The sequence below is a fragment of the Musa acuminata genome, chromosome BXJ2-3 (assembly GCF_036884655.1).
Source record: "Musa acuminata AAA Group cultivar baxijiao chromosome BXJ2-3, Cavendish_Baxijiao_AAA, whole genome shotgun sequence".
In the NCBI taxonomy this organism is placed as follows: Eukaryota; Viridiplantae; Streptophyta; class Magnoliopsida; order Zingiberales; family Musaceae; genus Musa; species Musa acuminata.
The window spans coordinates 32,015,585-32,043,401 of record NC_088340.1 but is presented as its reverse complement, the minus strand read 5'-3'; the positions used below and the strand labels follow the sequence as shown (position 1 = coordinate 32,043,401).

The 27,817-nt window shown below is 39.6% G+C and overlaps 4 protein-coding genes across 6 annotated transcripts; 2 read left to right on the top strand and 2 right to left on the bottom strand.

Moving 5' to 3' along the window:
- Positions 1-93: 93 nt before the first annotated feature.
- LOC135583802 (vacuolar protein sorting-associated protein 25-like) lies at positions 94-3,543 on the bottom strand. Of its 3 annotated transcripts, none has more exons than XM_065099741.1 (7): positions 3,406-3,543; positions 3,099-3,221; positions 1,630-1,769; positions 1,212-1,265; positions 981-1,069; positions 820-895; positions 94-373 (listed from the first exon to the last, which is right to left on the bottom strand). In XM_065099741.1, exons 2-7 carry the CDS (start codon positions 3,155-3,157, stop codon positions 252-254), a joined length of 540 nt encoding a protein of 179 aa, XP_064955813.1. In that variant the 5' UTR covers positions 3,158-3,221; positions 3,406-3,543; the 3' UTR covers positions 94-251. The 3 variants fall into 3 exon arrangements, with proteins under 3 accessions (XP_064955813.1, XP_064955812.1, XP_064955814.1); XM_065099740.1 differs by having other exon boundaries at positions 3,099-3,230; positions 3,406-3,529; XM_065099742.1 differs by having other exon boundaries at positions 3,099-3,247; positions 3,406-3,501.
- Positions 3,544-4,112: 569 nt separating this feature from the next.
- LOC103978404 (probable protein ABIL1) lies at positions 4,113-7,889 on the top strand. Its single transcript, XM_009394184.3, has 9 exons — positions 4,113-4,334; positions 4,660-4,742; positions 5,829-5,979; positions 6,054-6,153; positions 6,237-6,329; positions 6,434-6,518; positions 6,608-6,660; positions 6,749-6,849; positions 7,512-7,889. The coding sequence occupies exons 1-9, from the start codon at positions 4,248-4,250 to the stop codon at positions 7,665-7,667; spliced, it is 909 nt and encodes a 302-aa protein (XP_009392459.2). The 5' UTR covers positions 4,113-4,247; the 3' UTR covers positions 7,668-7,889.
- Positions 7,890-10,295: 2,406 nt separating this feature from the next.
- Positions 10,296-12,082, bottom strand: LOC135607723 (acyl-lipid (9-3)-desaturase-like). Its single transcript, XM_065099739.1, has one exon. It carries the CDS (start codon positions 11,803-11,805, stop codon positions 10,453-10,455), a length of 1,353 nt encoding a protein of 450 aa, XP_064955811.1. The 5' UTR covers positions 11,806-12,082; the 3' UTR covers positions 10,296-10,452.
- Positions 12,083-12,883: 801 nt separating this feature from the next.
- On the top strand, positions 12,884-27,349 carry LOC135607721 (golgin candidate 4-like). The gene is made up of 13 exons (XM_065099737.1): positions 12,884-13,312; positions 20,885-21,082; positions 21,337-21,475; positions 21,560-21,624; positions 22,389-22,559; positions 22,713-22,787; positions 23,577-23,696; positions 24,658-24,954; positions 25,044-25,109; positions 25,783-25,985; positions 26,460-26,514; positions 26,594-26,773; positions 27,060-27,349. The coding sequence occupies exons 1-13, from the start codon at positions 13,103-13,105 to the stop codon at positions 27,261-27,263; spliced, it is 1,983 nt and encodes a 660-aa protein (XP_064955809.1). The 5' UTR covers positions 12,884-13,102; the 3' UTR covers positions 27,264-27,349.
- The last annotated feature ends 468 nt before the right edge of the window (positions 27,350-27,817 follow it).

Genomic DNA, 27,817 nt, shown 5'->3' with positions numbered 1-27,817 from the left:
AAATTGACAGGAAGAGGTTGAATTTCCAATAATATATGCTGAAATCCTTGTCCATTAATCAGCACACAAACAGTTCATCCAAATAATGGAACAGAGACAAAAGGCTTCCATTTAAGCATCCAAAATAAATATCATGATGAAAATAAAGTTTCCAGTCATTCATCAGCACAATGCGGCATAGGTAATACAAGGAGATAACTAAGGAATTATGTTTGAGATATGTGAAAACAATCAGTTTGGGAAACACAAACTTAAGCAGAGAATTTTACTCCTTCGTCATCGGCTGAGGTACCTTTGAAAATTGCTGCTTTACCCTTCTGCTCCAATAATTTCAAAGCACGCAATAGCACACCACGATCTATTCCAGCAAGCTCTTGAAGCATAGATGGAAAAGCAACATGGAGAAATGTTAGCTTGTCAACGGAACTGGGATACAAAAGAATGCAAACTAATATTCACCAAGTATCATGGTCATGTGGAATGCCAACTAGATGTCCGTAATGACATGACAAGTGACAATGGCTTATAGGAAAGGCCCGAAAGTGAACCTCCAGAAGTTTTAATACACAGACAAGATATATACAGTAATGTGGAAACTGCATGTCAACAAAAACAAAAAAATAAAAAGTAAAATCCAGCAATATAACAAATTGGTATCCGTGAACCCAACTGAACCTGCAAAATGACTTCAGGAAAAAAAGAGAAGCAGTAGGATAAATATGGTTATGGCTATTCTCTATTTAAAAGAATATCTTTCTTTCTTACAAACTGAAATGAGTTCTGGTCTCTAAAACACTGAAAAAGGAGAATTAGCATTACCAGTGCCACGTGTTTCGACTCCAAATCGTATATCTTCAATAGTCATGACACTGTCTTCAAATCCATTTTCTTTTACCTGAGCCAAAGATGCAAAGAACCAGCAACCATAAGCAAGTTGGGCTATCATTTTAATATTTTTAAATTCACTAGATTTTACACACAAAGTTCAAAATATAATCGGCCCAATCTTGAATTCTTAGCCAAAGAATTAGACATTTCTTGTGACTTTTGTCAATCCATTCTGCACGTCCTGCAAATGTTATGAACAATAACAAATATTAAAACTTCAAAGATTACAGTTATCTGCTTTACAATATGATCCAGTGTTTTTACACTGCCTCATGAAGATAATGAGGTGCACTCCAGATTTCATTAACTGGATGACAACAAACCTTCATTAATAAGAGCTGCAAGAAATACCTGCCTTGCCTCATGGCTTAAAGATCCTGCAAGCAATAGGGAAACCCTTAAAACAAAGGCATGTTTTAGAACCAAGAAATAACTAATCATGGTAGTCAAAAGAGAAACATATTCTTTGCAGAATTTTCAGCAACAGATTAAATACTATGGTTGATGGATGCAAGAACAATAACAACAAGGCTGTAGGCTCTAACTATTTCGGGTTGGCTATAGTGGATATATTTATGAAAAAAAAATTGAAACCTATGCATCTCACAGTTAAAATAGACTTGTTAATTTTTTACTTTCATTCCCCATCCTGTAGATTGCAATTGTATACAAAGTATGACTTGATTTTTTACTTTCATCCCTTATCCTGTGGATTGCAATTGTATAGAAAGAATGACTTACTCTCAACGACTGGATTAGAAAAGAGGGGAAAATCTTCTTCCAAACTAATTACAAATATCTTTTGGCTTCTGCAGTAGTCAAGTATCAGCTCCTTCCACAGTTGTTTTTGCTTCTCACGAGTTTCCCTTACTGGCTGTAGACTAAAAATAGCATAAGAGAGGCAAGATTCTTTGTTCAGCTTCTCTAGAGTGAAAAATTAAATTTCAAGTAAAAAGAATAGAATAAATCTTGCATGCATGGTTAAGATCACATGAACCTAGCTTGTGATTTATCACACAGTAAGAGGATTCATACTGAAAAATCTACGGGTGAGGTATCTGTCTAGAACAAATAAAAGCATTTTCAGTTGTAACAAGAGATGGATACTATAAAACAATTAACATATCATACTATGTTATATAAAAACAAATTATGTTAAGGAAATATACCACAGTATATTACTCTCATAAAAATGATAATTATTAGCTTTGTGGACCAAAATACAAATAGTTTGAAACTTCAAAATGGTTCAGTATCTAACATCAACTCGGTAACTTGACATCAGCTAGGATAAAGTAGGTTCAGCATTGAATCAATTTGAGTTCTACATGAATTTTATCATCTTATTTAGAATGGTTTTCACTCTTATAGTTCTTATTGAAGCTAGGGTCAGCTTGGGTATAGTATTAACCTTAAACTTCAATTATATTTGTTATTTATAGTAGTTGGTTGTGATAATTAATGTATGCAATAGACCGACAATTTCCATCCTTTGATTTATTTATGATTCCTAACAAAATGGAAAAGGGAACCCAGATTCAACCATTATCACTGAGAGACACATCAAATAGAAGTTACCTCATATCATCAAATGCTCGTATTGACAACATTTCATCGAATTTGGCCTTGGATGTGTTGGAGGTAGTATATGGAAAACATGAGTTCCCACAATCCAAATAACACTTGGTATGTTATGCTGGTTAAGCTCATGCAATATGAAGTACAAGATCTTGTTCACACAATTGAATGTATTATTCACAAAATAGAGATAGATCATGAAAGATCCAAAGTCTAGAAACACCATACAAATATGTCAAAGGGAAAGGAATTACATATTTAATAAATAAAACAAAGCATGCCAGTTTTTTTTGGGCTAAGTGATTTCTTTTATGGGCTGTAATCAAAACTCTAATGAAGTGTACTAACTCTTTCGTAAGTTTTTCTTTTCTTAACAAAGGGTAAGTGACGAAGGCGATATTCAAGCGGCGGACCTTATGATAAACTGGCAAAGTATTTATCAGCTAACCTAGCTAACACTTTTGACTCTTTCCAAAGTAGTGAACATATATCCATCAACAGATGCTCGATATAAGTAGGACGAAAAAAAGCAATAAATTGCACGTTACAGATAGCACCAGGAATTGTTCAGATTATGATCATTATCTTTGTTTTTCCTAATCAACATGAAAGCAAGTGGTTCGTGAAATTACGTGAAGTAGGGCGGATAATTGAAGAAGTGAGGCAGCTTAAAATCCCCCAATCTCTGCATCTGAGCAACACTTGACTTAAAAGCGAAGATTTTTCCGCTTTATTCGGAGATTGGAATGCTCCAGCTTGACGACCTCAACCAAAACGCAGTCTCTTGTCAGGAAAAATCCGAGAAGAAAGGTAACACAAGAAACACATTTGTAAAAAAGAATTACGCTGTTAAACAATCGTTTCAATGCGTATCCTTTAGGAAGAATCGTGGTCGCTGTCAGACTTACGATCAAAATAGATTTAGGCACAAAGAGCTACCTGAATTAGGGCAAAGATCTCAAGACTCTTGGTCGCCGGGTAGAAGAAGATCCCTCGACGAAGGGTTGGCTTTTCGTATACCGAGCGAAGTTGGTTTGGTTTTTTTAGGTTTTCAGGGAATTCTCGAGTCGGTTCGAGTCAACTTCGGCTTACTCACTTTGTTGGGTCGGTTCATGACGAGAGTTTTAGTTGAATGCAATCATGGTTATAAAAACCGGATTAAATCGGTCGGTTGAACCGGAAAAATCAAGAATCGGATTTTGATTAGTTTTATTCACTAATTAAATTATTTACTTTTCGAAGAAATATTATTAGAAATACTTTAAAAAATATTTGAAAAATATTTTTCCACAGGGCACGGGGCACGTGCGGGCGCCTACTCGAAGCGTGTTTGGCGAGGAAGAAAGCTCATCATGCGGCAACAACGCAGCACGTGTCCGTGGGACAGCGGAGAGCACGCTTTAAGAGGAGCGGTCGCAATCTGCTTTTCTAGTGCCGGGTGGAGTAGTCCTCATGTTGGTCCACCTAATCGACTGCTAGTTGATCCACTGCATCATGTCCATATCACCAACATCCACCTCTGCCCACCGCGGTCACATCACACTTCCCCACCCCGCTTTACGATCCGTGCTCGATCGGATTTCGAAGGCAACCAACGGTGATAAGGCATCTTCCCATTTTCCCGGTATTGCTTCCGCTTCAATTCCCGTCGGCTCCACGCCTAATCCATAAGAGGGAGGCGAGCGGACGACGGAGTTAATTGCCTAACTGCTCCCGCTCCCCCCTTTCGTTCGGCTCATTTTTGCCCGATCGCTGGAGTGGTGTGGAAGAGGAGCGGGAGGATGCAGCAATGGCGGTCGGAGAGCGGCGCCATGACCTTCGACGAGGTCTCCATGGAGAGGAGCAAGACCTTCGTCAAGGCTCTGCAGGTCTTTCTTTCCTCCTCCTCTCCATCCGATCCGGTTTCTTTGCTTGTTCTTCCGCGTCCAGATCTGATCGGTTTTCCTTTCATACTGTGAAACCTTCTTGATTTGAGCTCTTGATTGTTCTGTTGATTGTTTCTTTTGGTGCTGATGTTAGGGTTTCTGTGGTCGTTATACGGTTTTCTGATTGCTTCTTGATGAATTCCGTTCACTCCCATCTCTTGTCGCCTGATCGCTCTGTTCACCTGCAATCCTGGATTATTTTAAGCCGTGGAATCATTTGAATGTTACTATGCTGTGGACGTGATCTGCTACTCGATACTGTGTGCAGGAACTCAAGAACCTGAGACCACAGCTCTACTCTGCTGCTGAGTATTGTGAAAAGTCTTACCTTCATGGTGAACAGAAACAGATGTAAGGTCTTCTATCTAAGTAAAAGTTTTTGAATAATTGATTATGATGCTTTGTTTATGATTTTTTTCATCGAGTAATATGTCGTTTTTGGATGAAATATGTGTTGAATCTTCTAGATTCATTGGTCAAATACAAAAGATGATAAAAAATTGCCTTATTTCTGTTAAGAAAACATGTTAATCCTTAGAGCTTTCTTCTCCACTAGGAACATTCCACGCTATGCCCAATCTGTTATATACATAACGTGATGGCTTTGGAGATATCACTGTTATGATATGTTCATGATGAGTTAGTGATGATGAACAACATAAAAAGGTGAGACTAGTAAAATTGAGATATTACATAACTAACCAGATCAAAATTCTTTGTTTAGTGATCCTGGCCTGACTTTTGCACGCAGACTCTTTGCAGAATTTTGACATGTTTATTGATGATGAATTGATTTTATATTGTGGAAAACAGAATCTTTCTATTCATTGATTTAAGATATTACTGAGTATGAAATCATCGAGTATTGAGATGTTCTCTTTAGTTATACTTCTCATACTTATTAAAAGAAACTAATTTAATTTAAGAGAGTGTGAAGAATGCATGCACAGTTTCTCCTTTATTCTCAATCTCTTCTGCTTTGTATCCTACAGAGACACACTTGGCAAATGAGTTGATATGTTCTAAAGTTTGCCTCCAGAAGGCAAAAAAGCTCACCAATTCAAGGAGAAGAAATAAGAACTTGCATCCTGCAACTTTTCTTAGTCATGATTTAGAGATAAACTAGGCTGACAGTACGGCTGCCATTCTTAGTCATGATCATTAATCAATTACTCTTCCCTTCCTATGGATGGCCAAAGAAACACATACCAAGTTTGGTTGACTATCACTAGAGTTATTATGTACAGCATTCAACAAAATCACTCCTGTTTCTTATTTAATGGAAATGATGGATGTATCATCTGCCAAATTGCACTTAACCGAAGTCTAGAATTTTTTTTAATTAGCTTGGTTGTCATTTTTTTCCTTTGTTACGATAAATTTGTTTTCTAAATGCATATATTTGCATCATATTAAATGTTTAAGCAATTTTATTAGGGTATTGGATAATCTAAAGAATTATGCTGTTCGAGCCCTTGTGAATGCCATAGATCATCTCGGTACAGTTGCTTACAAACTGACAGACCTGTTTGAACAACAAATGCTTGATATATCAACCATAGAAATGAAGATTTCATCTTTAAATGAGGTATGTTTGCTCTGTTCAAGTGGTAGTACACCTGACATTTCATACAGAGGTAATTTTTGCTGCTTGTGTTTCAGCGAACTTTTACTTGCCAAGCTTATGTTGATAAAGAAGGTCTTAATCAGCTTCAAATGTCAGCAAGAACTTCGAGACATCACAAGCATTACATTTTACCAGGTATGTTCCAGAATAATGATGTTACCCTTTTTCTAGGGAACAGTGATATCATATATCTGACCTTTTTGTTTAATCGAAGCCAGATTCTGTCGGTAACGATGTGCAGAATAAATCACATATACCAGCTGATGGCAATGTGAATCCTATTCAAGCAAAATCTCATTCTCATGCTCCAGGTCTGAAGCTATGCTTTTTATGCATTTCTTTTTTCTTTTGATCGTATCTTCATGTGTATCATATGTTGATGCCTCATGAGAACTTCCATTTTTTGTTGTTAAAGGAAAATCCACATCAAAAACTCTTTCGTGGCACCTAGCTTCAGAAGTTAATTCTGCATCAAATGGATCTCCCCTTACAGCACCATGGTAAGCTTCTGCATTTTGCTACCAATAAACTCCTGATAATACTAGAATTTAGGTAATTCTCTTATATGTTTCAATTGCTTTTTTTGCAGCACTCAGGACGCTAAAACCCCTAAAGTGAATTCTGAAGTCTTCCACCTTTTAGGTATTGTTATTTGTTGATGCTTTCTAGCCAAGATGCACCTGTATTGTTGGAAGCTATTTTTTGATTTGCAAGGATATGTAAATATCAGTTGCAGAAGAGCCTGCTCCATCACTGCCCTTATCAAGTCATCCTCGGGCATCTAACGGAAATGTGACTTTTGATATGACTTCAGACAAATTTGGCTCGATGGTAAATTTCATATCAACTATTATCTTATAGACCAATTTACAACTTAATGGAATCCTAGTTTTGCTCTGTTCTTAATGTTTCAATATTATGAGATATAACTTTTGAGGGCTCCTGGATATTTGGGAGATATAGACTTATTCATGTACTTTTGGTAATGAGTTTTATTATCCTTGAGCCATTCTTTTTCATTGGCATCCATATGAATTATCACACTAAACAAATGCTTTACGATGTGTTCTTAGATATGTTAGTTCCAATGATGCTAGGACTTGGCTTTTCCACTCTCACCACAACCATGTAGATGGGTGCTGGTATAGGATATGTATTAATTTGGGCAAAATCAGGTGAACTCGACCAATCCAGGCTACAAATGTCCTTTCTTGATGATATTGTTATTCCCTTTCCCAACATAGAAGATAGGATGCTGGTCGCAGGAGGAGGTAGTTTGTTGACTACCACTATTGTGCCATTGTTGGTGCCACCCTGCACCATGCAAAGATGTTTTTGCCACGAGCACCAGATAGACATGGAGAGGAAGAGTTGGGATGGGGCCATCCTTTCCTCTTTTTGGGAGCTGCTAGTTGGTTTACTACGTGCAGAAGTTACTATCTAAATTATTTCTTCCCCTACATCTAACCAGTGGTTGACATGTTTCTTGGCAGGATCCTTTGGGGGCTTCAAAGCCATCAACATCCAAAACCTTTGGCAGTCTCAGTAAGCTTGAGATATATAGGCCTCATTCTCGCAGTAAGAGCATGCTTTCAGCATTTTTCACCAAAAACAAAACCTTCAAAACAAGAAAGGTTTCAGTCCCCTGATGGATTTCATTCTGATCAAAGGTTCTGTTTCCCAGAACAACTTGTTGCACTGTTATTTTTTGCCGAAGCCCTGTATCTTGGTGACATAGCCAGGAAATATATATTTGGTAATTGTCCTCCACCTGCTGGATGTATTCCCTTCCAGCTGATCATATTGTCTGTCTACCTAAAAGACTTTCCAACATTAAAGTTGATATCAAGTGTTACCGTTTGATGAGTGTATTTTCATTTATTGGTGGGTTCTCTAGGTGCTTCTAAATTCACCATCATGTTAGATTTCACAGAAAAGATTTACTTCTTTCCCACCTCCTATATATATATACTGTTTTTCTTGCAAGTTTCAGACGAGAAAAGGTTGCAACTAAGCTAAAAGCCTTACCAACAGCTTAGATGGTGTTAAAGACTGTTTTGCTTCAAGTAAGTGTGTTGCTGGGCATTGTTACTATAAAATTGTTTATACTATTCAAGATATCATTTGTTGTGCATGGATCAAGCTCCCCTGACACTGTCTAACAGAGATGCTGAATCAAGGGTTCAAGAACTAAGTTATTCTAGTGCAACCAGTGTGACACAGCAACAAATTGACAGTCCAGGTACCATTTTTTTAAATTTCCAAATATTTAAATTCATTAACTACAATAGCTGAGCAGCTGGTAATATACTGATCCATGTATGCCCTAGTTTCCTAATATTTGCTTTGAGCTTTCTTCAGTAGTAATTGATCACAGGAAGAAATAACACTAGTAGGAAGGTCTAAAACAAACAGAAGGGATTGAAGGTGTGGTTCACCAAGCATTGCATTCTTTTCTTTCTGGCTTTTTGTGTTCTATATAGGCTGGCAGATGACTACCGTACGGACAATCTGCATTGGCTGGTGATGAAATGAGAACAGAGATTAATTTCCTGTGAAACCATAAAAAAATAAACAAATTCCATGAAGCACAACTATGATGAAACTCTTGGTCTCCAGTTGTCCAACTTGGAGATGGAGTCCATCTTCTAGTTACTAGCATGATTTGAAGCATACTCTGAAAATGAGATGCTTAAAAGTAAGCAACAAAATCATCACTCCAGATTCTAAAATCATCTGTAATCCATGTTATCAAACAAGTATGGGATATCCAAAACAAGGTTGGATATTCCAAATACACATACCTTGGGTCCATCTACTTCGATATGAGATGTTGGATGGAACAACAAGAGATAATAATATGAATGACAGAACCCTCTAGGATGTGGACAATATGAATGACAAAACTCCATCAACCATATATGAAACAGCCCACATGATTCACAGACTGGTCTTGTCTTGATCTAATCAGATAGACCAATAACATGAATAAGCTAATCGGCACCATAAAAATTGCCAGTTGGAAATTCAGATCAGTGGCCAAAAAGAGTCAGCAAAGTCTGATTTTGATATACAAAATTTAACAGATGAATAAACTGACAAGGCAAAAATCTGAAACACTATTTTGGAATCGTAAGTTACTGACCGCATGAGGCAGTTCATAATGGATTCATGAGAGGAAGTAGAAAAGATATATTTTGCTTTAAAATAAATGTAGAAAAGGAAAAACCACTTAATTAAACACTAGCTGCTTTCCTCCACAGAGTTCCTTACCATATTCATGCTCTACAAATAAAATTTGGTGTTGTTGCAATTTGAATTCTTAGATAACAAGAAAGCTGTAGTACAAAAAGTTAGTATGCTAAGAAAAAATTTAAAAAACACAGAAAACAGAGTGGAAACATAGTTATGTCATTTCAACAAAAAGAAGGCATTCACTGATTTGACTTTGCAATAATTCTAGAAGAAAAAAAATGACATTAATCATCTAGAGAAGAAAAATAAATGAAATCAAATAATAGTGGAAAACATCAACTAGGAAGGATTATGACAAATCACAATGAAATCCAGTCCCCTTGAAGGGGGTTATTCTTCCCAAGTTTAACATGATACTGGATATACTTTATACCAAAACTCTTACCAGAACCAAGTTTCTGCAATACCATTATTAAAAGATAGTAATAAAACATCTAGGAAGGGCTATATGACAGATCATAATAAAATCCAGTCCATTGCAGCCCTGAGCTATTTCTTCCAAAGTTAACATGTTCTTGGGTATCCATCATAACCAAAGCTCCCTGCTAGAACAAAGTTTATGCAATGCCATAGTTAAGCAATAGTAGAAAACATCAATAGCAGAAAACATGAAGAAATCCATTTCCCTTGCAGCAGTGAGTTATTTCTTCCAAACTTAACATACTATTAGATATCTATCATAACCAAAACTCCCTGGTATAACAATGTTTCTGCAATGCCATAATCAAACAATAGCAGAAAACATCAACTAGGAAAGATTATGACAAATCATAATGGAATCCAACCCGCCCCTCCCCCTGTAGAACTGAGCTATTTCTTAACATGATGCTGGATATCTTTCATAACAAAGACTCCCCACTAAAGCCAGAGATTTTGCAATGCCATAGTCAAACAATAGTGGAATACATCAACTAGGAAGGCATATGACAAACCATAATGAAATCCAGTCCCCTTGCAGAACTAAGTTATTTCTTGCAAGGTTAACATGATACTGGACACCCATCATAACCAAAACTCCCTGCTACAACAAAGTTTCTATAATAACTTAATTGAAGGAAGGAATGCAGCAAAAACTAACATGCATAGGCTATAGGAAGATTTAGATCTCAACCACCACCACCGAGTCCTTCAAACTCTCACTTGAATCAGAGAAGATGGATGTGCATGCTCTAAAAACTCTCACCCATGGGTGTTAACAGCTTCCCAGACCAAGTTCTTTGGAACTGGGTTTGCCAAGTCCTGAGCTTGCAATGCAGCAGCTCTAAGCGTCCGAACAGTCATGGCATTGGCCTCCCAGAACGAGGCAATATTGTATGGCAGCTTATGCTTCTTGCAGAGTTCCCTCACAAAAGGTGAGACCTTCCTGAGATGGCACCTCGGCAGTCGAGGGAACAGATGGTGCTCCACCTGGAACTGCAAACCCCCATGGAACCAATCCATCCATGGCGAGCAAGAGACGTCCAGCGTCCCCATCGTCTGCTTCTCAAACCAGTCATTGCCCTGCGGCGGCCCGACGTAGACGCTGGAAGAAAAGTGGTTCAAGCAGAATTGAACGTGCTGAATCCCGGTGACCGCCAAGCTAGCGACGACGAACGTGATCCGCTCTCCCCAATTCGGCAAACACGAGACGAGCAGAGGGTACCAGATCCAGAAGACGGCAACCCCGGTGATCTCCTGCCATCTATTGGGCACATTCTTCTTCGAAAGCAGCAGCAGTATGGATTGCGCGAGCAGATTGATCCTGGCGAAGCACATCACCGGGTAGAACGTCCAGTGCTGGTAGCTGATCAGGAACCTCGCGACGGCGTCGAAGTTCATCTTCCTCTCGTAGAAGTACGATGTCATCGAGGCAAAGAACTTGGACGACACCGCGAAGAGGGGCATGTGCTGTAGGTCGGGGTCGAAATCGAGGCTGTTGCAGGCGATGTGGTGGGCGTTGTGGTTCCTCTTCCACCACCCAATGCTGAGGCCCGTGAGGCAATTTCCTGAGATTATCTGGGCGACCCGGTTGAGGCGTGGATTCCGGACGATCCGGTAGTGTCCGGAGTCGTGCCCGATCCAGCCGGACTGGATCCAGAGGAAGCCCGTCATGCCGCCGCAGAGGGCGTGGACGAGGGCGCTCTCCGAGAGAAGCACGCCGGAGACGGCGGTCACGAGGAGGAAGAGCATAAAGCAGATGGTGAAGAGGGCGACGCGGCCCTTCTCATCGAATAGGCCGGACTTGGAGAACTCGGCGACGAGGCGGCGGTAGTCGCGGGAGACGTCGGTAACGCAGTAGCCGTCGAGGTAACCGACGAAGAAGCGGCCAAGGTGGGCCCAGGCGGAGGCGGGGTGGTAGGCGACGAACGCATCGGTAGCGTCCTGGCCGGCGAGGCTGAGGAGGGGGAGGTCGCCGCCGGGGTGGTCCTTGATCCAGTCGGTGACGTCGTAGACCCCACCCTGGATGGAGATCCAGAGATCGGTGGCGGCATTGTGCTTGCGGAGCTCTTCCACGGTGATGTACCTCTTCTCCCCCTCGCCTTCCTGAGCCATTGCGACAGAGAGATGGAGTCCGCGTGCGCAACCGAGGCGAGTGGTTGAGAGAGAGAGAGAGAGAGAGAGAGAGAGAGAGAGGAGAAAAGGTTCCCCGAAACAAAAGTTTTTATAGGGAAAACGATCCTATCTTAGGAAGGGGTCATCAGAGAGATGGAAACGAAGGTTGTGAGATAGGAAGGAGCGTCAATATACAAGGATTTTACGGATGGATATTTTATCATATTTACCATTTTAACCTTTAGATCTCATGTAGTTATAGTGGGAGATTCGTTTATGAGGATAACATTTTATCCCCCTTAAATTTTAATTTTAAGGGGTACTGAATTATACTTTTGATAATAATAAGTTATTGGCCCCCTTTTCACTTTTTAAGCGGGGTCCATCAGGGCTCCACCTCCTCCCTCCAACGACGAAGTAAGGTAGTGATAGCTTGTTCCCCCAAAGTTGGTTTGCCTTGCTCTTAACCGAGCCGAGCCTTAAGCCTGAAGCAAAACCACTACTAAAAAAAACTTGGATAATGATGAGATATATATATACAAGTTAGTAAGTTGATATCTACATTAAATTCGTGACAGATCACAGATCTAATATTAATGTGAATTATGCTATAGTATACCCGCAGCAAATGCCCATGGTATCACTTATCTTATCAAACATCCCTCTTCGGGCAACGAAAACCGAACATCTTTGGGATCCGTTCTTTACGGCACGTCATCCTCCTACCCACCCCCACACCATGCGTGTGAGGTAAGAGTATGCTTTCCGTTTTCGGATGACATAGGAGGCTATCACAAGCATCATGTGCGAAGCTCACGACTTCCATACACGGTGAGAGAGCACAAAGCTCGGTGGGAGTGATGAAACAAAGGACGTGAGAGAAATGGCGATATGTGCTGCCGTTGCAGCGGAGAGGTCCCATTTAGAGATATATAAACAGTCTTTGAATACGATTCCGAGTAATTACTTATTAGACACCTAAATCCAAATCAGACTATTCCATGCTAACTCGGGTCTCGCCCAACTAAAAGTAATCGAACCCGATTTAATAGGGTCTAGTGTATGAGCCACCTCATCGGTTCCCGTGCGGTGGCCAAGTCACTACGCCCGTGTTCGTCATCATTACCTCGAAGCAAGAAACAGACGGTTAGAAGGGCGAGCGTCGAAACGATCGTTTCTTGACGCTTTGCTTCCCCCTCCCTCCCTCGTTTCTTTGCTCGTCAGATCTGCCCAAGATTGCTTGATCCATCGAAACCCTCTGTCGACTGACGTCGTCGGATCCGAGGAGGCCCGGAGGATGCGGGGTTCGATCGCCACCTACAAGGAGAGCCTCACCCGGATCGCCGACGGGATCTTGGACGCTGCCGACGAGCCCCACGGCCCCCAGGCTCTTGCCACCGAAGGCGAGGAGTCGCCACGTCGGTTTCCCCGCCGGAGCCTGCCGAGGGTATCGCCACCGCCTGGTTCTCCCATCGCCAATGGGGTCGATTCCGGACGCCAGGACGAGGTACGCCCAGTTTGTGAAGCTGAACGATGACATTCATTTCTCTGGTCAATGGATTTAGACTCTAAGCGTATACTATATCAAGATCTTGAAAAATGGGGTATCTATTGCTAATTGCGTTTCAAGAACCATGGCTGGTGTTGCTATGCGTTGAATATAACCGAAGATCTTGCAATTCTATAGGCCATCCCGGTGACCGTTTTCTCTTTTGTGCCTTTGCATTTCTGCTGGGTGATTCGATCATTTACTTGCGATGAAATTTGGGATATCTATCTGAGTAATTATGAGAGCGTGTAAAAAATGCATGATACGTCGATTGCAGTTGCGTTTATTGGGTATTGGACTATGATTCAGAATTTCCAGACAGCGAAGATCTGTATTAATTATCTTTTTTGTTCAATGTTTCTCTTGGTGTTTCCTGAATACAATACAAACTGTAGATTTCTGTTTTCAGAGGTCCAAAGTGCACTCTTCATTGCACGCAGCTTTTCTTTGCGCATACTATCAGTTTGTGAGGAATGAATTGCAAGTTTATGCGGTGCAGCTAGAATGATGCAAAGAATTGATACTACCAGGATTTTGCTTATGCACATGCATAAGACTTTGGTTCTGCAAGGATCTTGGCACTACTAGGGTTTTTAATGTGGTCCAAGGGAGAAGAATTAGATTTAGAAGATTAGAAATTTAGAATCATGATTGATTTGGTTCCTAACACAAATGCTTGAGTGCTAAGATTCTTGTGTTACTTTTCCATATAACAGTGGGGTCTAACAAGACAATCTGGATTTTGGCTAGAACTCCAGACTATTATTTTTGCTTCAACCTGAGTCTACTTTTCAAAATCTAAGGGGGATATAGTTGAAGTTTAATAACTTCACGATTGCTTTACCAATATATTTATTCTCATCATGTCTATTGCAATTGTCATAATCTGGATTTTGGCAACAACACAATAATAGTATTTTTGCTTCAACCTGAGATTCATCCCTTAATTTTCAAAATCTGAGGGGGATATAGTTGAAGCTTAATCACATATATTTATTTCTCATCATGTTCATTGCAATTGTCAAACCTGGTTTATTTAGCACTCTATGAGGGCAATGTCATGAGGTTAATATCTACGAGATCTGACATTGACCTCAACTGAAAAAGTGCAAGAAACATCCAACCCGCCCTGGGGTGAGGCTGGCTACCTCATACAGGACCCTTTTTTAATTGAGTAGGCCCCTCAATTCCTCTGCTGCCACTAAATCCCTCGCATTGGCAATCCTGATAATTTGTTAATCACCAGCAGGTTCACTTCCACTATCATTTTCATACTGGGATGAACCATAACTATGATCGTGCTCCTTGGCATCCTCAAGCATGTAATAGTGCTTCATCGATGCAGTGATGATATTAGTAAGTTGGGAGTTATCATAAACATTGTCTTTTCAACTTTCTGTCACGGACTTAGCTGGTTTTGCCTAAGTCATGCAGCACTCTTGCGTGTCCGTCCGCAAAGGTCAGCCTCCTTGAAACCTCCTATGATTCCTTAGGACCTACAAAAGAGAAAACATGTTAGAGAAAGCGCCTCACTTGGGATCCACAAGCCTTTATTTCAGAAAACACTTCATAGCCAATGTAAATTACAAATAGAGTTTACAAGTCCTGAATGGTTGTACAACAAAGGGTCTAAAATGGTCCACTACAGATCGAACATCTCTCACAAGTGTCCACATGACATAACATTTATTTACAAGCCTAAAACGACCACCAAACCCAACTAAAATGGGGTTGTTAAGCCTTCGACTATCCCTTTACATACTGTGCAAAGCATAAACAAACCAAAAGATATGAACATACATAAGCATTATATCAAACATCATCTTTACAATTTTGTCCATGACATTCTCGTCAACTTATTCCTTCGACGTCCTCGTCGAAGACTTTACCGACACTACAACTCCTCGCCTTTGCTGAGTCTTCAATTTTCTGTTCCAGCTGCAATGCGCCTCTTGGCTCCCAGTTGCTCTCCGCTGTTGTTGTTAGTAGTCAAACTTTTGATCCGTCATGCTATTTCAACTCACCAATAACTCTGACTCTCATGTGGGGTTGGCTGAGTTGTGTTGATCCCTGTTGGTTCCTACGGATCCTTCAGATAAAGGAAAAAACCATCCTTACTATGCGTCAGTCTCTTAAATGCCTCATACTACTTGAATTGGGTGGATGCTTGTTGGAGCTTTAACGAGCATCGCCTCGTAAACTTTTGAAGTTTTTGGATCATTCCTCCACAAAATTTGCCTATCGACTCTTCTTTCACTTAGTTGTCACTTTCAAGTAGGTTCGCATCACTTTCGCTTTCGATTGGCATTCTCTTGGGAAAATAAAGCGGATAATCTACTCTAAGTAGAAATGATCACCATTGGTGAGGATTTGACAACTATCGTCTTTCATTTTGTTTCTTCGATGAGTCTTTGAACATGTGCAGAGCTCCTTTGCTGGATAGCTAAGAGAATTGGGATACTCGGTTTCGCTCATTCTCTTAAGAGTTGAGAAGGCAAAGGTTACTTGACTTCGCCCGCTTACTCGAGGGTTGTACTCCATGCATCGAGTTGGTTACTGGCCTTCGCCTGCTTTTTGCTCACACTTCTGAAGCACTCGAAGTGCTTGCACTCCTTGCGTTGAGTTAGCTACTACTATGGTTCACCTTCTCAATGCCATCGAACTTCTGGAATGCAGGAAGTTTTTACTCTAACTTGGAGTAAGTTTTTAATAGTTTTGATCGCCTCTGGGATTGTACCGTCTTCTCCATCAATCCTGTCGCCTACTCCATTGAGTAGCAAAGGTACAACACCGCGTACTGCTTACTTCGTTCATTCGTTCCTTGGTCATGCACTCTTACACGACCTGAAGTCGAAGTCCTTCACTTTCGGCTATCTTGATGAGAAGCTCATTGACACCGGTCTTATGAAGTTTCTTGGGCTCTACTCTTCAGCCTTGTCTTGGTACTTGGAGTTTGCCTCCGCATGCTCCACTTTCTCGGCCCCTTTCACGACCAAGCGCTCTCCCTCTATGAGAGCAAGGGATCGATGACTTCACGGAAGTCCCGCCTCTATAGTACCTTGGCACTGCCATGCCCATGGCCTTACTATCTGTCGCCTCATATCTACATCCCTTCACGATCGGTAGATATGTCTCAGTGGCACTTCTCTGAATCCATATCTATTCTAACCGATGCTTTGTTTTTGGGTAGCTAAGTCCCTCTAGACTCGTCGTCGCTTCCTCACCCATTTCGACCCTTTACTTCAACACCTCTGTGTTCTCCAAGTAGTTCCCTGGTCGATGGAAAGACAGAATACAACTCCTATATATGACCTCTGTCATCATGTTGTCGGGTTCGCACCGATTCTGTTCTCCTTAGCTTTCTTGGTAGCAACGTTCGCTTACTCGGCCTTGTCCTCTAACTTGTCGGGCTCCCTTAAGTGAATGTGAGCTCTGGAGTAGTCCAACTCTCCAACCACGTCGGTCATACCTCTGCATAATTAAGTCCCTTCAATGAGACTTACTGGTACTTGCATTTGAACTTTTCCCTCGGTAGTATACAACCCTCATATGCTGATGACCAAGGCTTTCATCCGATGCAAAATTTGATGCACGCACGGAAGACCTTCCTCTGCGATACCATGACTTTCACTCCTTGAATCCATAGTCCTTCTTGCCGTTGTGTTGTTCATCGAAATGGAGCTCCCAATAGCTCCCGATCATACCTCCGTATGATATAGTCCCTCACGGGACTATATTTGTGTGTATCGTATTGTCACGAACTGTTCTACCATGATCCGCTACACTATGTCGCCTCTTGATGACATCCCCATTGCATTCTGATCCTTATGGGATGAACTCGGATTGTGATCCCTCCATATGTGGCCTCTGCCAACACATCGCAAGGCCTCTTCCACCTTCGATTGTGTTCGCTCCTTTGACAATCGACCTTCATCCACCCGCTCTTGGGTCATACTCAAACGAAGCACAGCTCTAAGACAGTCTGTCGCCTAGTAGCTCCCGAAGTCCACTGACGTTGTTGAAATTAGTGCACCATTGTCTGGATCCTGGGCCTCTGCCCCTACCAGCACAATCTCTATTGCACACCGCTTCCTTCATGACAACTTGAATGATAGCACTATGGCATATTCTTTAAGAGTACCTGCCTTCGCGTCCTCTTGCCCCGTCTCATGGCCTTCTGAACCCAACTTTGCCTCCGCAAGTTGAGTCACATTAGTTCCTCCATCAAATGCTTCTCCGAGATAAGGTGTATGTGCCCATAAACTCCCTTCGTCTTTGGCACCATACAAGATGAGTCCACTCCATCAGAACGAAGGACCCATGGAACGACATGATCCTGTTCTTGCCTCTGTTCAAGGAAAGCTCTGTGCCTCCACTCCATGTTTCATCTTCTATGCCAGCTCTCTTCATGCGGCTTGGGTACTTCGCCAAGTTACACCCAAGTTGCTTCGCTCCTCGTTTTGTATTGAGTTAATGGTGGCCCTCGTGCCCACTATTCCACGGGTCAGCCCTCCATTGAGTCTGATCTCCATATCGGCTCAAAGTGTACATTCATTTGTGTTGTCTTGGGTCGCTCCCCCACTTGATCTCGCAATGCATTCCCCCAATGCATTATCTCAAGCAAGATCATGCGACGACTCCTCGCCACTCGTTCGGTCCGTTGAGCTTTATGAAGTTGTTTTGAGGTACTCCTCAATATGTGCGATCTGTTGCACATGGTTCTCCTTTTGGAGAGCCGGGACTTATCCTTCATGGATATCTGTCCCATTGGAGCAACTTTTCTTTTCGCTTCCTTCTCTTTGAAAGTTTCGGAGACCACCATCCCCTTGTACTACTTTGCCTTGCTGAACAAACTGTGTATTGTTCTGCCTCCCGCAAACGCACTTGCTAGATTGCGACTCCACGTCAATACAGCTCCCGCTGCACCCCTCAAGGCCTAGCAACATGCTAAACTCGCTGCACACTTCAGCCTCCTACGGACGTATCCTTCCCACGCTGAAGAGAAAGTTTCAATGCTCCATGGCGCCGAATTTCGGTTGCCTTGGGATGACCACAAACACTCTATCATTCGCATACAAGCCTTTGCATGAGTACTGAATTCTTCGAGTTAGCAATTCCTCTCAGCTCTATGAGCTTTGCACAATTCTTTCGGTCGCTGAACAACCCATTCCATCTTACATGGTCTCATCCTTTACCAAGTGCCTCGCTTGCCTTGAGCACCATCGTATATGGTTGTCAGCGTCGAGCCGTAGCTCGAACTCATCCATCCTAACCTTTGTACGCTACGCATTCCTCCAAGCTTGCTTGTCCTCGTGGTGCCTTTTGCGCGAAGGGTTGGCCATTCCTCTGAATGTCAATCTCAGATGCCCACTCCTCTGAGCGATTCCTTTCCCTACATCTCCATGCCTGTTTTCCCCCAAACGATCGCGCATGCTGGCTGCCCTCAACGCAGCCCCGCTAGGTCCCCCATGTTTTCATGCTAAGTGTTTCTATGAGTGCTTGTCCCGCTCTGATACCATCTGTTACAAACTTAGCTGGTTTTGCCTAAGTCGTGCGACACCCTTGTCTGTTCGTCCGCAAAGGTCAGCCTCCCCGAAACTTCCTATGGTCCCTTAGGATCTACAAATGAGAAAACGGGTTAGAGAAAGCGTCTCACTCGGGATCCACAAGCCTTTATTTCAGAAAACACTCATAGCCAGTGCAAATTACAAACAAACTTTACAAACCCTGAACAATTGCACAACAAAGGGTCCAAAATGGTCCACTACAGACCGAACATCTCTCACAAGTGTCCACATGACACAATCTTTATTTACAAGCCTAAAACGACCACTAAACCCAACTAAAATGGGGTTGTTAAGTCTTCAACCGTCCCTCTACATGCTGTGCAAAGCATGAATAAACCAAAAGACACGGATATACATAAGCATTATATCAAACATCTTGTTTACAATTTTGTCCGTGACACTTCGTACTTATGATATATATACAAGTTGTTAGATACTTGCTTAGCAAGTTTTTTTTCAATTCAATGATGCCTGAGAAATTTGACTTAGTGAGGGACCTTGTGCAATCAACCATGTCAGAGAATTCACCAGCCATATACTGTTTCAGCCTTGTTATTCCTTCACTATTACTGATGTAGTAGTAGTAGATGCACTATCAATGATGATGATGCTTCAAATATCATGGTGGCACCATGCCGATTTAGTACTTTATTGATTTAGTATCATTTTTCTATAAATGTTAATAAACAAATTCAGGTGGACAATAAAATAATTATGCTCGAGTATTGGATATATGACCTAGATCTATGCAGATTAGACTAGATCTACATCAATCTAGATCAGATTGGTGTAGATTCTTCATAGATTGGTTATATCTAGTCTAGATCAACATGTGATGTAATGTTGATTTGCATCAATATTGGTCAGATCTGAGTGGATCTAGCTTAGATATGCATTAATTTTAGTTAATGCATATTAATTTAGCTTTGATTTATTCATCTTTGTCAGCTAGATGTACATCAATCTTGATCGGTTCCACATATATCTGGCTAGATCTGCAAGGATCTAGCCTAGATCCACATGGATGTGTTGAATATGCATGGATCTAGGAAAAATCATTGAGGTTCTAATCTTGGTTCTATGCAAATTATCGAGGTTTGACTTAGATCTAACTAAGTCTGTTAGAAACAAGTACAGCATAATTAAACAAGAAAAGCATGTATTAGAAGCAAACATCAATTAACATATGCATCTATAGTGAAACAAGAAACAAGTTATTCGAAAAAAAAAGCAAAGAAACTAAAAAATTTGCTTTCAGTTTTCCTTGTTTCTTGATTTGGAGAATAATGCAAAGCTTCTATGAAATCCAAGCTTACTGCCCACACAAAAACCAAGCAGGCAATTTGTTATGGCAAGTGTACTGTGCGGTACACCCTTCATTGTATTGTTTTTGTTTTTAAGTAACTTGGTCATCACTCATCAGTATTTTGATATAGTTTTTGTTTTGGATTATATTTTAATGCAAATTAAAACTAAAAAGAAAATCCAGTATTCATAAATTCTAATCTTGAACCATAGCAATTTCTAGTTCTCATAGAAGCATGTGTCACTTGGCCATGAGTAATGACAAAAGGTTTTATTATTCTTTTTTTCTTGTGTCAATATATTTAGTAACTTGTGAACATTGAAACATTTTGAAACCTCATCTTTTCCATTGCCCGCCTGAGTTAAACTTTTGTAGGATGTTTTTTTTATAGTTGTCTTCCCTTGGTATGAATGTGCTTGTTCATTATTTGAATTAGCTTTTTTTAATGTCAAATGATGATTGATATGAATATGGCTCCTTTTGGAAGTAATGGTACTTCTGATCTATTCATTATGATATCTTGAAGGTAGGATTGTTAATTTATATCATTAGTATTTGAAGTACATTTGCTGCATGTGTTGGTGAAGGTTTTAGGTATTGGGGCTGCATGAAAAGGTTTTAGGCAGTTCTCAATCATTCAGCTTAAATTTTTTGCAGGGAAATGATGAAGTGTCCCCCAATAGATGGCAAATACATATTTCCCAACAGAATCCACATCCTATGGGAAACCATTCATCTAAGGTTAATGTTCCCAAGCAGGATGGTATCAGCAATGGGGCCATACAAACGCAAGAGCATGATGCTGTGAAACGAAATATGGAGCTGACATATGCAAATTCACAGGGCAATGGACAGGTTGTAATTGTTGTTTTGTCCTTCATATCATAAATGCTAGGAACTTCTTGACACTACATTTCAGAACACATTTATTTATCTTCAAGTAAATTAATTGAAGAAAATTCTGCATGGATACTGTCTATTCATTGGTTCGTGACTATTCAACTCTTTGGTTTATCCGCTATTCATTGTTTTCGTCATTGTATGATCAATTTCATTGTTTTTTTCAGTTATTGTTTAAGCATGCATGACTTTTGATGATTGCTATGTAGGAGCATCCAGGTTTGTTTCAAGAGACCAACATATCTCTGGCAGCAGTAAAGGTTAGCCTCGAGGCTGAAATTAAACAACTAAGGGAGCAACTCGACCAAGAGCACGAAAGTGCATTACTTTTAAAACAGAAACTGCAAGGTATTGTTATATTTCTTATATTGGGTCTTTGTGTCATTGCATTATTCGGTTTTCTTTTTTTTTTTAATATTTAACTTTTGACAGAGGAATGCCAGCTGAATGAGTCTTATCAGAGCGAACTTAATGATCTGAAGATGGATAAAAAAAGGGCGAGTTTCACTTAAATCCTCAGTTTGATACATGTTCTGTTAGAAATTTTCAGGATTTTCACTAAAACCAGTCTATTATAAGTTATCATATAATTTTACCAAGTCCATTAATTTATCTCCGTATACAAATAGGCTACACAATTAATTTATTCATTATGCTTTTCATAATTGGTATAAAAGCTTAACTAAACATTTACCTTTAGAGGTTTCAACTTCATGCTGATAAACTCTATGAGCTTTCTGTATCTTGTGGTATTTAGGTCCATGGTTCTATATATCACATTGACCGGTACTTACCAAGCGGTATTTACTGGTATTGACAAAATCACACACAGATCAGGCAGTCTGGTCCAGTTAGCCTCCTTTTCATTGTTTTTTTTTATTTATGGTTAAAATCTCTCTCTCTCTCTCTCTCTCTCTCTCTCTCTCTCCATCCCCATGCATGCATGTTGGCTCACCTCCCTCGCAACACCCATGTTATTTTTACTTCAAGTTCACACAGAAAACACTATCTCAGTTAGTTTAGGATCCTTTGGTCTTAAGAAGCCTTTGTATTACTTGATGCACACAATTTGTATTGAGCTGTTGGTGCATACACTTCAAACTGTAGTTTAGTTACTGCTGTATGTGGGTTGATAGCAAATGCACTGAGTGCATATGTTGATATTGGATTGTAAGTTGATAGTGATACTATAATCTATCTTCTTTAAACATATTCTTCCATATTGTTTTCTGTCAGATAATTGTTTTTGTTCTACATGCAGAGCTCCATTGAGTTGAAAGAGTTGCAAAAGGACTTAAATAAGAAGATAACAGAATTAGGACAACTAGAAGCGGAACTGAGGAAAAGAGACATGGAACAAGAACATAATATTCCTATGGAGAATGCAAAAAGCATGATTATGACTTTAGAGAAGGAAAATGCAAAGCTAAAGGTAAATACTTGCAGACAGAAAAATAACTCCTTCAGTTATGTGTTTTTTCTTATATTATCTCTATACATGTGAACTATTGTAATTTATTGTTTTGAGTTCTTTGTTCTAATTTTCCAGTAACTTCGAATTTTATCCAAAGTTTATATTGTGTAGATAGAGAAGGATGAACTTGAGAAGAATATGAAACTTTGCATGAAGAGTTCAGTTGAGAATACAGTTGACTCTGAGGTATTGGCTCCAATGAGGTAGTTCTTTATATTTCAGTGGCTTTTATGCTTTAGTGAAACATGAAACAACTAAAATTCTGGAGTAGGTCTTAGTATTGTACAGGCATTGTATCCTGTTTCTGCAATCTGGTAATGGCTGTGTTCAAAATCAACAGAACTCCTAATGTACTTGAGTGAATAATATCGATTTACAACTACGAGAACACTGATTGTGCTTGATTGCATTTTCTTGCAATGTTCATTTTTTCTTTTTACCGCTTTGTTCATTTTGCCTTGCTGCTTCTTTTAAATCATTCAGTTAATGTTAAGCCCATATTGCCCTTGTCTGAAAATTTGATCAAATTTAGTTCTTCACCGATATGATTCTAATCCTTACCACAGTGAATTTGTTCTTGCATGATAATCTACAGGTCCTGCTTCTATTATTGACCTATACTGTTAACAATGTTTCTGTGCTTTGTTTTTCTGTAAACTATGTTCAATAGTTATTTCATTCGATCATGTTATCACAGAAGAGAATCATCAAATTTTATAGTCCAGATCTTCTTTGTCTGTGTGATATTCCAAGAAGATCTGAATATTTAATTCATTGTTTTTCTCTTCTTTTTTTTTTGTGAATATCCTCCAACTTATCTGCTCTGAGACTGGTGATTTGAGTTGTTACTTCTCTCATCTTTTACCGATATAGTCTGCTTTTAGTACATATGCTGTTTTTATCATGCTGAGTGGACAATGATATAGGAAGACTATTTTGTGACTGACGAGCATTTTACTAATCAAAACTTTGAAGGATACAGAGAATATGGCACTTTCAAAAAGAAAGTTGGAGGAAGCACTAGAAGAGACCTGCACAGAACGAGACAAAGCATTACAGGAATTGGCCCGACTTAAGCAACACATACTAGAGAAGGTAATGTTTTCCTTCCTTTTCTTCCTTGAGGATGACAAAACCCTAGGACTTTATCTAAGAAAATAGATAGGGATTTGATCGCTTCGAGGTGATCAATCTCCAAGTGGGCCAAAGGCTTTGAGTTGTATTTGATCACTTGAGAATTATTTAATCCTTAGTCAACTAGGACTAGGATTTCTAACAAAAATAAAAATAGTAATTCCTAATTTGCTACATTAGAGGACTCCTAACATAATTAGGAAAAACTTGAAAACTCCTACCAGAACTAGGAAAAACTAAATAGGAAAATAAAGATTAATATCAATTCTCTAAAATTAAGGATTCCTAAAATTTAGGAATCCTAACAGAAGATCATTTCATCAACAAATCATATCAATGACTAATTTTCAGTCCTAGAGTACTTTTGAAACATGTGTATTTGCGTGAATGTATATGAAGATTATTGTCATCAAAAGATTGGCAAGAGGTTTTCATTTGTACTTGTTGAATATTTTGATTATTTTTTTTAAACTCTGTATTAGTTTCCGGTATGTCCTTTTAGATAATACCTACCATTGAAGATGACAATAATCATGCTTTTGAAATTTTACGTACCATTGAGGATGACAAGAATCATGCTTTTAAATTGTAGCTTAAACTTTAGTATCTTACAATGATTTTTATCTACCAAAGAGAGTTTTTTCTTTCTTTGCAAGGAATAGAGTTATATATGATGATTTAATTTCGGGCATGTGCTGAATGAATTGTAAAAGAACAAGACAGGCCTTCTAGGAAATTGCTAAGATTTCTTTTAGATGATTCTTTTTGTTACATGTAATTAAAGCCAACTTTTGTGCATTGTATAATGCTTGATATCTGTTTTGTCTATTGGAGCATCTTTTACTAGATTCAGTAAAATGTTGCATCGAGCTATATCTATGAATCAAGGTCATTGAATTGAAGAATTTTTTCGATATATTAGGAACTTGAAGATTCAGACAAGATGGATGAGGATAGTAAAATGATTGAGGAACTTCAGGCAAACTGTCAACACCAAATAACTCACATATCGCAGTTGGAGAAGGCTCTAAAGCATGAAATAGAGAAGAAAGAAGAGTTTATGAAACTTAAAAATGATGAACTTCATAAGTCAAATGAAGCAATTATCGATCTGATGCAAAAACTTGCAAATTGTAGGAGCATAGTTGACTCAAAAAATGTTGAATTGCTAAACCTTGAGACTGCCCTTGGCCAGTACTATGCTGAAAGTGAAGCCAAGGCGAGTTCTCCTTTATCCCTGTTCATTACTTCAATGATATGTGTTTCATAATATAATATCTTTTTTTGATTTGGAGTTACGGACAATAGGAACGATTGGCAAAAGATTTGGCTATGGTAAGAGAAGAAGCTGCTAAATTTTTTGACTCATTAAAGGTACAATGAAATTATGACTTTTAGTTTCTTTCTATCTAATGTCAGTTGATACTATTGATCTTTGCACTCATTGGCATGTTATTATTCATACAGGCAGTACATATAATAACATGAATGATCTTTGCACTCATTGGCATGTCACTCGAATATAGGCAGTACATATATAGGTCCTATAAGAAAGTTCAAAATTTGTATAAGTAGGTTGAAAGGATTCAGTTTCTAGCATTCAGACCGTTTTTGACTGTTCATTAGATCTGATGTAGGATTTGGTTGTTGTATAAAGGAGTAGATTAGCTAAAGTATATTAAAAAGGAGCAGCATATTCAGTCTGGCTCAAGAATTAATTCCCAGCTGGAATGCCACTAATCTGAATTTTAAATATTCTGAAATATGGAGTTGGATTCTGCTAAGATTGAGAGTAAAATCCTGATTCCCCTCAACCAAATATCAGGAGTTAAATTTCTCATTATATTCTCTGTCCCAGCATTCAGATAATCAAAAGTCACCAAGTATATAGTTATCTACTACCAGGAGTGACTTCAAAATTCTGGATGGTTTATGCGGAACTGTCATAGACTATAGTTTTTCACTAAATACAGATTTTATGCTGCTGTTGTTATTTATCTTTACGAATGTTTCTGAGTTGTGAATTGAAAATGTTACTGTCTTCTAGGCTGCAAACAATGAGCTGGAAATATCAAGTAGAGAAAAAGATGAGATGATTGCTAAACTCACACAGACTGAGAGGACCGTATCAGAAGGAAAGCACTTCATACGTAAACTTGAGGAGGATAATGCAAAGTTACGCCGTGCCCTTGAGCAGAGCATGACAACAGTAAATAGAATGTCTCTGGATTCAGATAACTGCGTTGACAGGTTATTTCACTTGCTGGGTTTATTTTATTTTATTTTTTTACACATTGCGTATTTGCTTGTTGACCCTGTTACTTGAATATCAGATTGCATGGCTAAATGTTTACGTTGTGGATCAGAGTCTTCTTTTATTAACTATTTTTCAGGAAAATTGGAATAAGAAAGAGTGACTTAAATGCATTGGAGAGGAATAAGATAGTATATTCAGATCAGAGGTCCTAGAAGACGTAGAATAATTTACAGTAAAAATCAATAAGAACATATTTTATGGCCTCTGATTTGTCTATTTATATTGCCCTCGAAAGAGTTTGATGATGGGAAAATATCAGCTTAGAATAATCCAAATAGTTGTTCGTTAATCTTGAGCTCCACCACCCAAATTTGTTTGAACAAAGTTTCTATGGCTGAACTTTACTTTGGCAAATTGAATATTTCAAATACTTATATGACTGATTGTGATGTTTGTGTTGCTGACAGGCGAATAGTGATCAAATTGTTAGTGACTTACTTCCAGCGGAACCACAGCAAAGAGGTAACATGTTTCAGACTCAGAATCTTTTTAAATTATTTGTAGATGACAAACCTGTTTGCAACTTCCGAACACGAGCCAGGTTTTGGACCTTATAGTTCGCATGCTGGGTTTTACCGAGGAAGACAAGCGAAGGATAGGCTTTGCACAACATGCTGCTGGCAAAGGCATCGTTAGGGGCATGTTAGGTCGGACAGGGCGTCTGGTTGGAGGCTTTTTGGGAGGAAATTCACCTGAAACATCATCATCTTCAGATAATCAGGTAAAATTTCTCTTTTAAAACCTTTGACACTTTTGATTTACTTTTGGCTATTATGTTCACGTTTCCATTTAATTGTTACATCAAATCTTAGGCAAATAATTTACTTTTAATGGTTATGAGTGGATGAAAGTTTTTTAAAAATAAAATGTTTAAAGAACAAGCTAGCTAGGGCACAAAAAATGTTTAGAGAAACCACACCTGGTGTTTGTTTCCGCACAGTAACTAAGTGTTGTTTGGCACAAACGAGCGAACATCCATAACGTTAATTTATTTTTTCGTCTGGCAGTCTTTTGCAGACCTGTGGGTTGACTTTCTTCTCAAAGAAACTGAAGACAGAGAGAGGAGGGAATCTTCGGAAGCATCGGGTGCGTCCAGCAGCCAAGCCGGGGGAGGCACATGCTCGAAAGCCCCAGAGAATGCCACCAACATACCTAGTAGCAGCAGCAGTTCGCCAACGGATTCAAGATTGCCATCGAAACATGGACGATAGAAAATTGCCTGTGAGTGCACATTCTTTTTTTTTCTTAATTTTTTTTTTGTTCATAATAAGGGAACAATTGTTTCTATTCTATTTTATTTATCTAACTCTTTTTCCAAAGCAAGATGGTTTTGGGACAAAATACCCCAACGTGTTCCGCTTTGCCAGCATAAAAGACCATGCGATATTTGCCCCCGCATGGAAAGCACCACTACTCTACTTTGCCCGTGTTGATCACTTTCTCTGGCCAACTGCAACCTCTCCTTGTACCAGCAATTGTCCCTGTGGGCCGCCAAGTAGTCGTCCCTCCTCTTTCCGCTTCTTCCGAGACTGAATCCTCCTCCTTCCAATCCCCTTCAATGTCCATATAGCCCATTTTTTTCCGCTGAATACCAATCCCTGGACCTTCCGCCTCACAAGTTTGCATCCAAACTTCCCCTTCCTCAATCACCCCTCAGTCGCAATGATTCTGAATCAACAAAAAGTCGGTAAGCAGAACGCAATAGTCTAAAGCCCAGGTCTAGTTTGAAATCGGAGGCCTTAGGCTGGGTCAGGTTCAGGGATTG

Excerpts from the sequence above, each read along its gene's own strand:
- LOC135583802 (XM_065099741.1), bottom strand. The coding sequence starts at position 3,157 with ATGCAGAGATTGGGGGATTTTAAGCTGCCTCACTTCTTCAATTATCCG. Across the intron at positions 1,266-1,629 it reads TTCTAATCCAGTCGTTGAGA|GATCTTTAAGCCATGAGGCA; the intron begins GTAAGTCATTCT and ends TATTGCTTGCAG. Across the intron at positions 896-980 it reads CCGATTATATTTTGAACTTT|GTAAAAGAAAATGGATTTGA; the intron begins GTGTGTAAAATC and ends TCTTTGGCTCAG.
- LOC135607723 (XM_065099739.1), bottom strand. The coding sequence starts at position 11,805 with ATGGCTCAGGAAGGCGAGGGGGAGAAGAGGTACATCACCGTGGAAGAG.
- LOC135607721 (XM_065099737.1), top strand. The coding sequence starts at position 13,103 with ATGCGGGGTTCGATCGCCACCTACAAGGAGAGCCTCACCCGGATCGCC. Across the intron at positions 21,083-21,336 it reads ATTCACAGGGCAATGGACAG|GAGCATCCAGGTTTGTTTCA; the intron begins GTTGTAATTGTT and ends ATTGCTATGTAG. Across the intron at positions 25,110-25,782 it reads AATTTTTTGACTCATTAAAG|GCTGCAAACAATGAGCTGGA; the intron begins GTACAATGAAAT and ends ACTGTCTTCTAG.
- LOC103978404 (XM_009394184.3), top strand. The coding sequence starts at position 4,248 with ATGCAGCAATGGCGGTCGGAGAGCGGCGCCATGACCTTCGACGAGGTC. Across the intron at positions 6,154-6,236 it reads CAAGCATTACATTTTACCAG|ATTCTGTCGGTAACGATGTG; the intron begins GTATGTTCCAGA and ends AATCGAAGCCAG. Across the intron at positions 6,661-6,748 it reads TGAAGTCTTCCACCTTTTAG|TTGCAGAAGAGCCTGCTCCA; the intron begins GTATTGTTATTT and ends TGTAAATATCAG.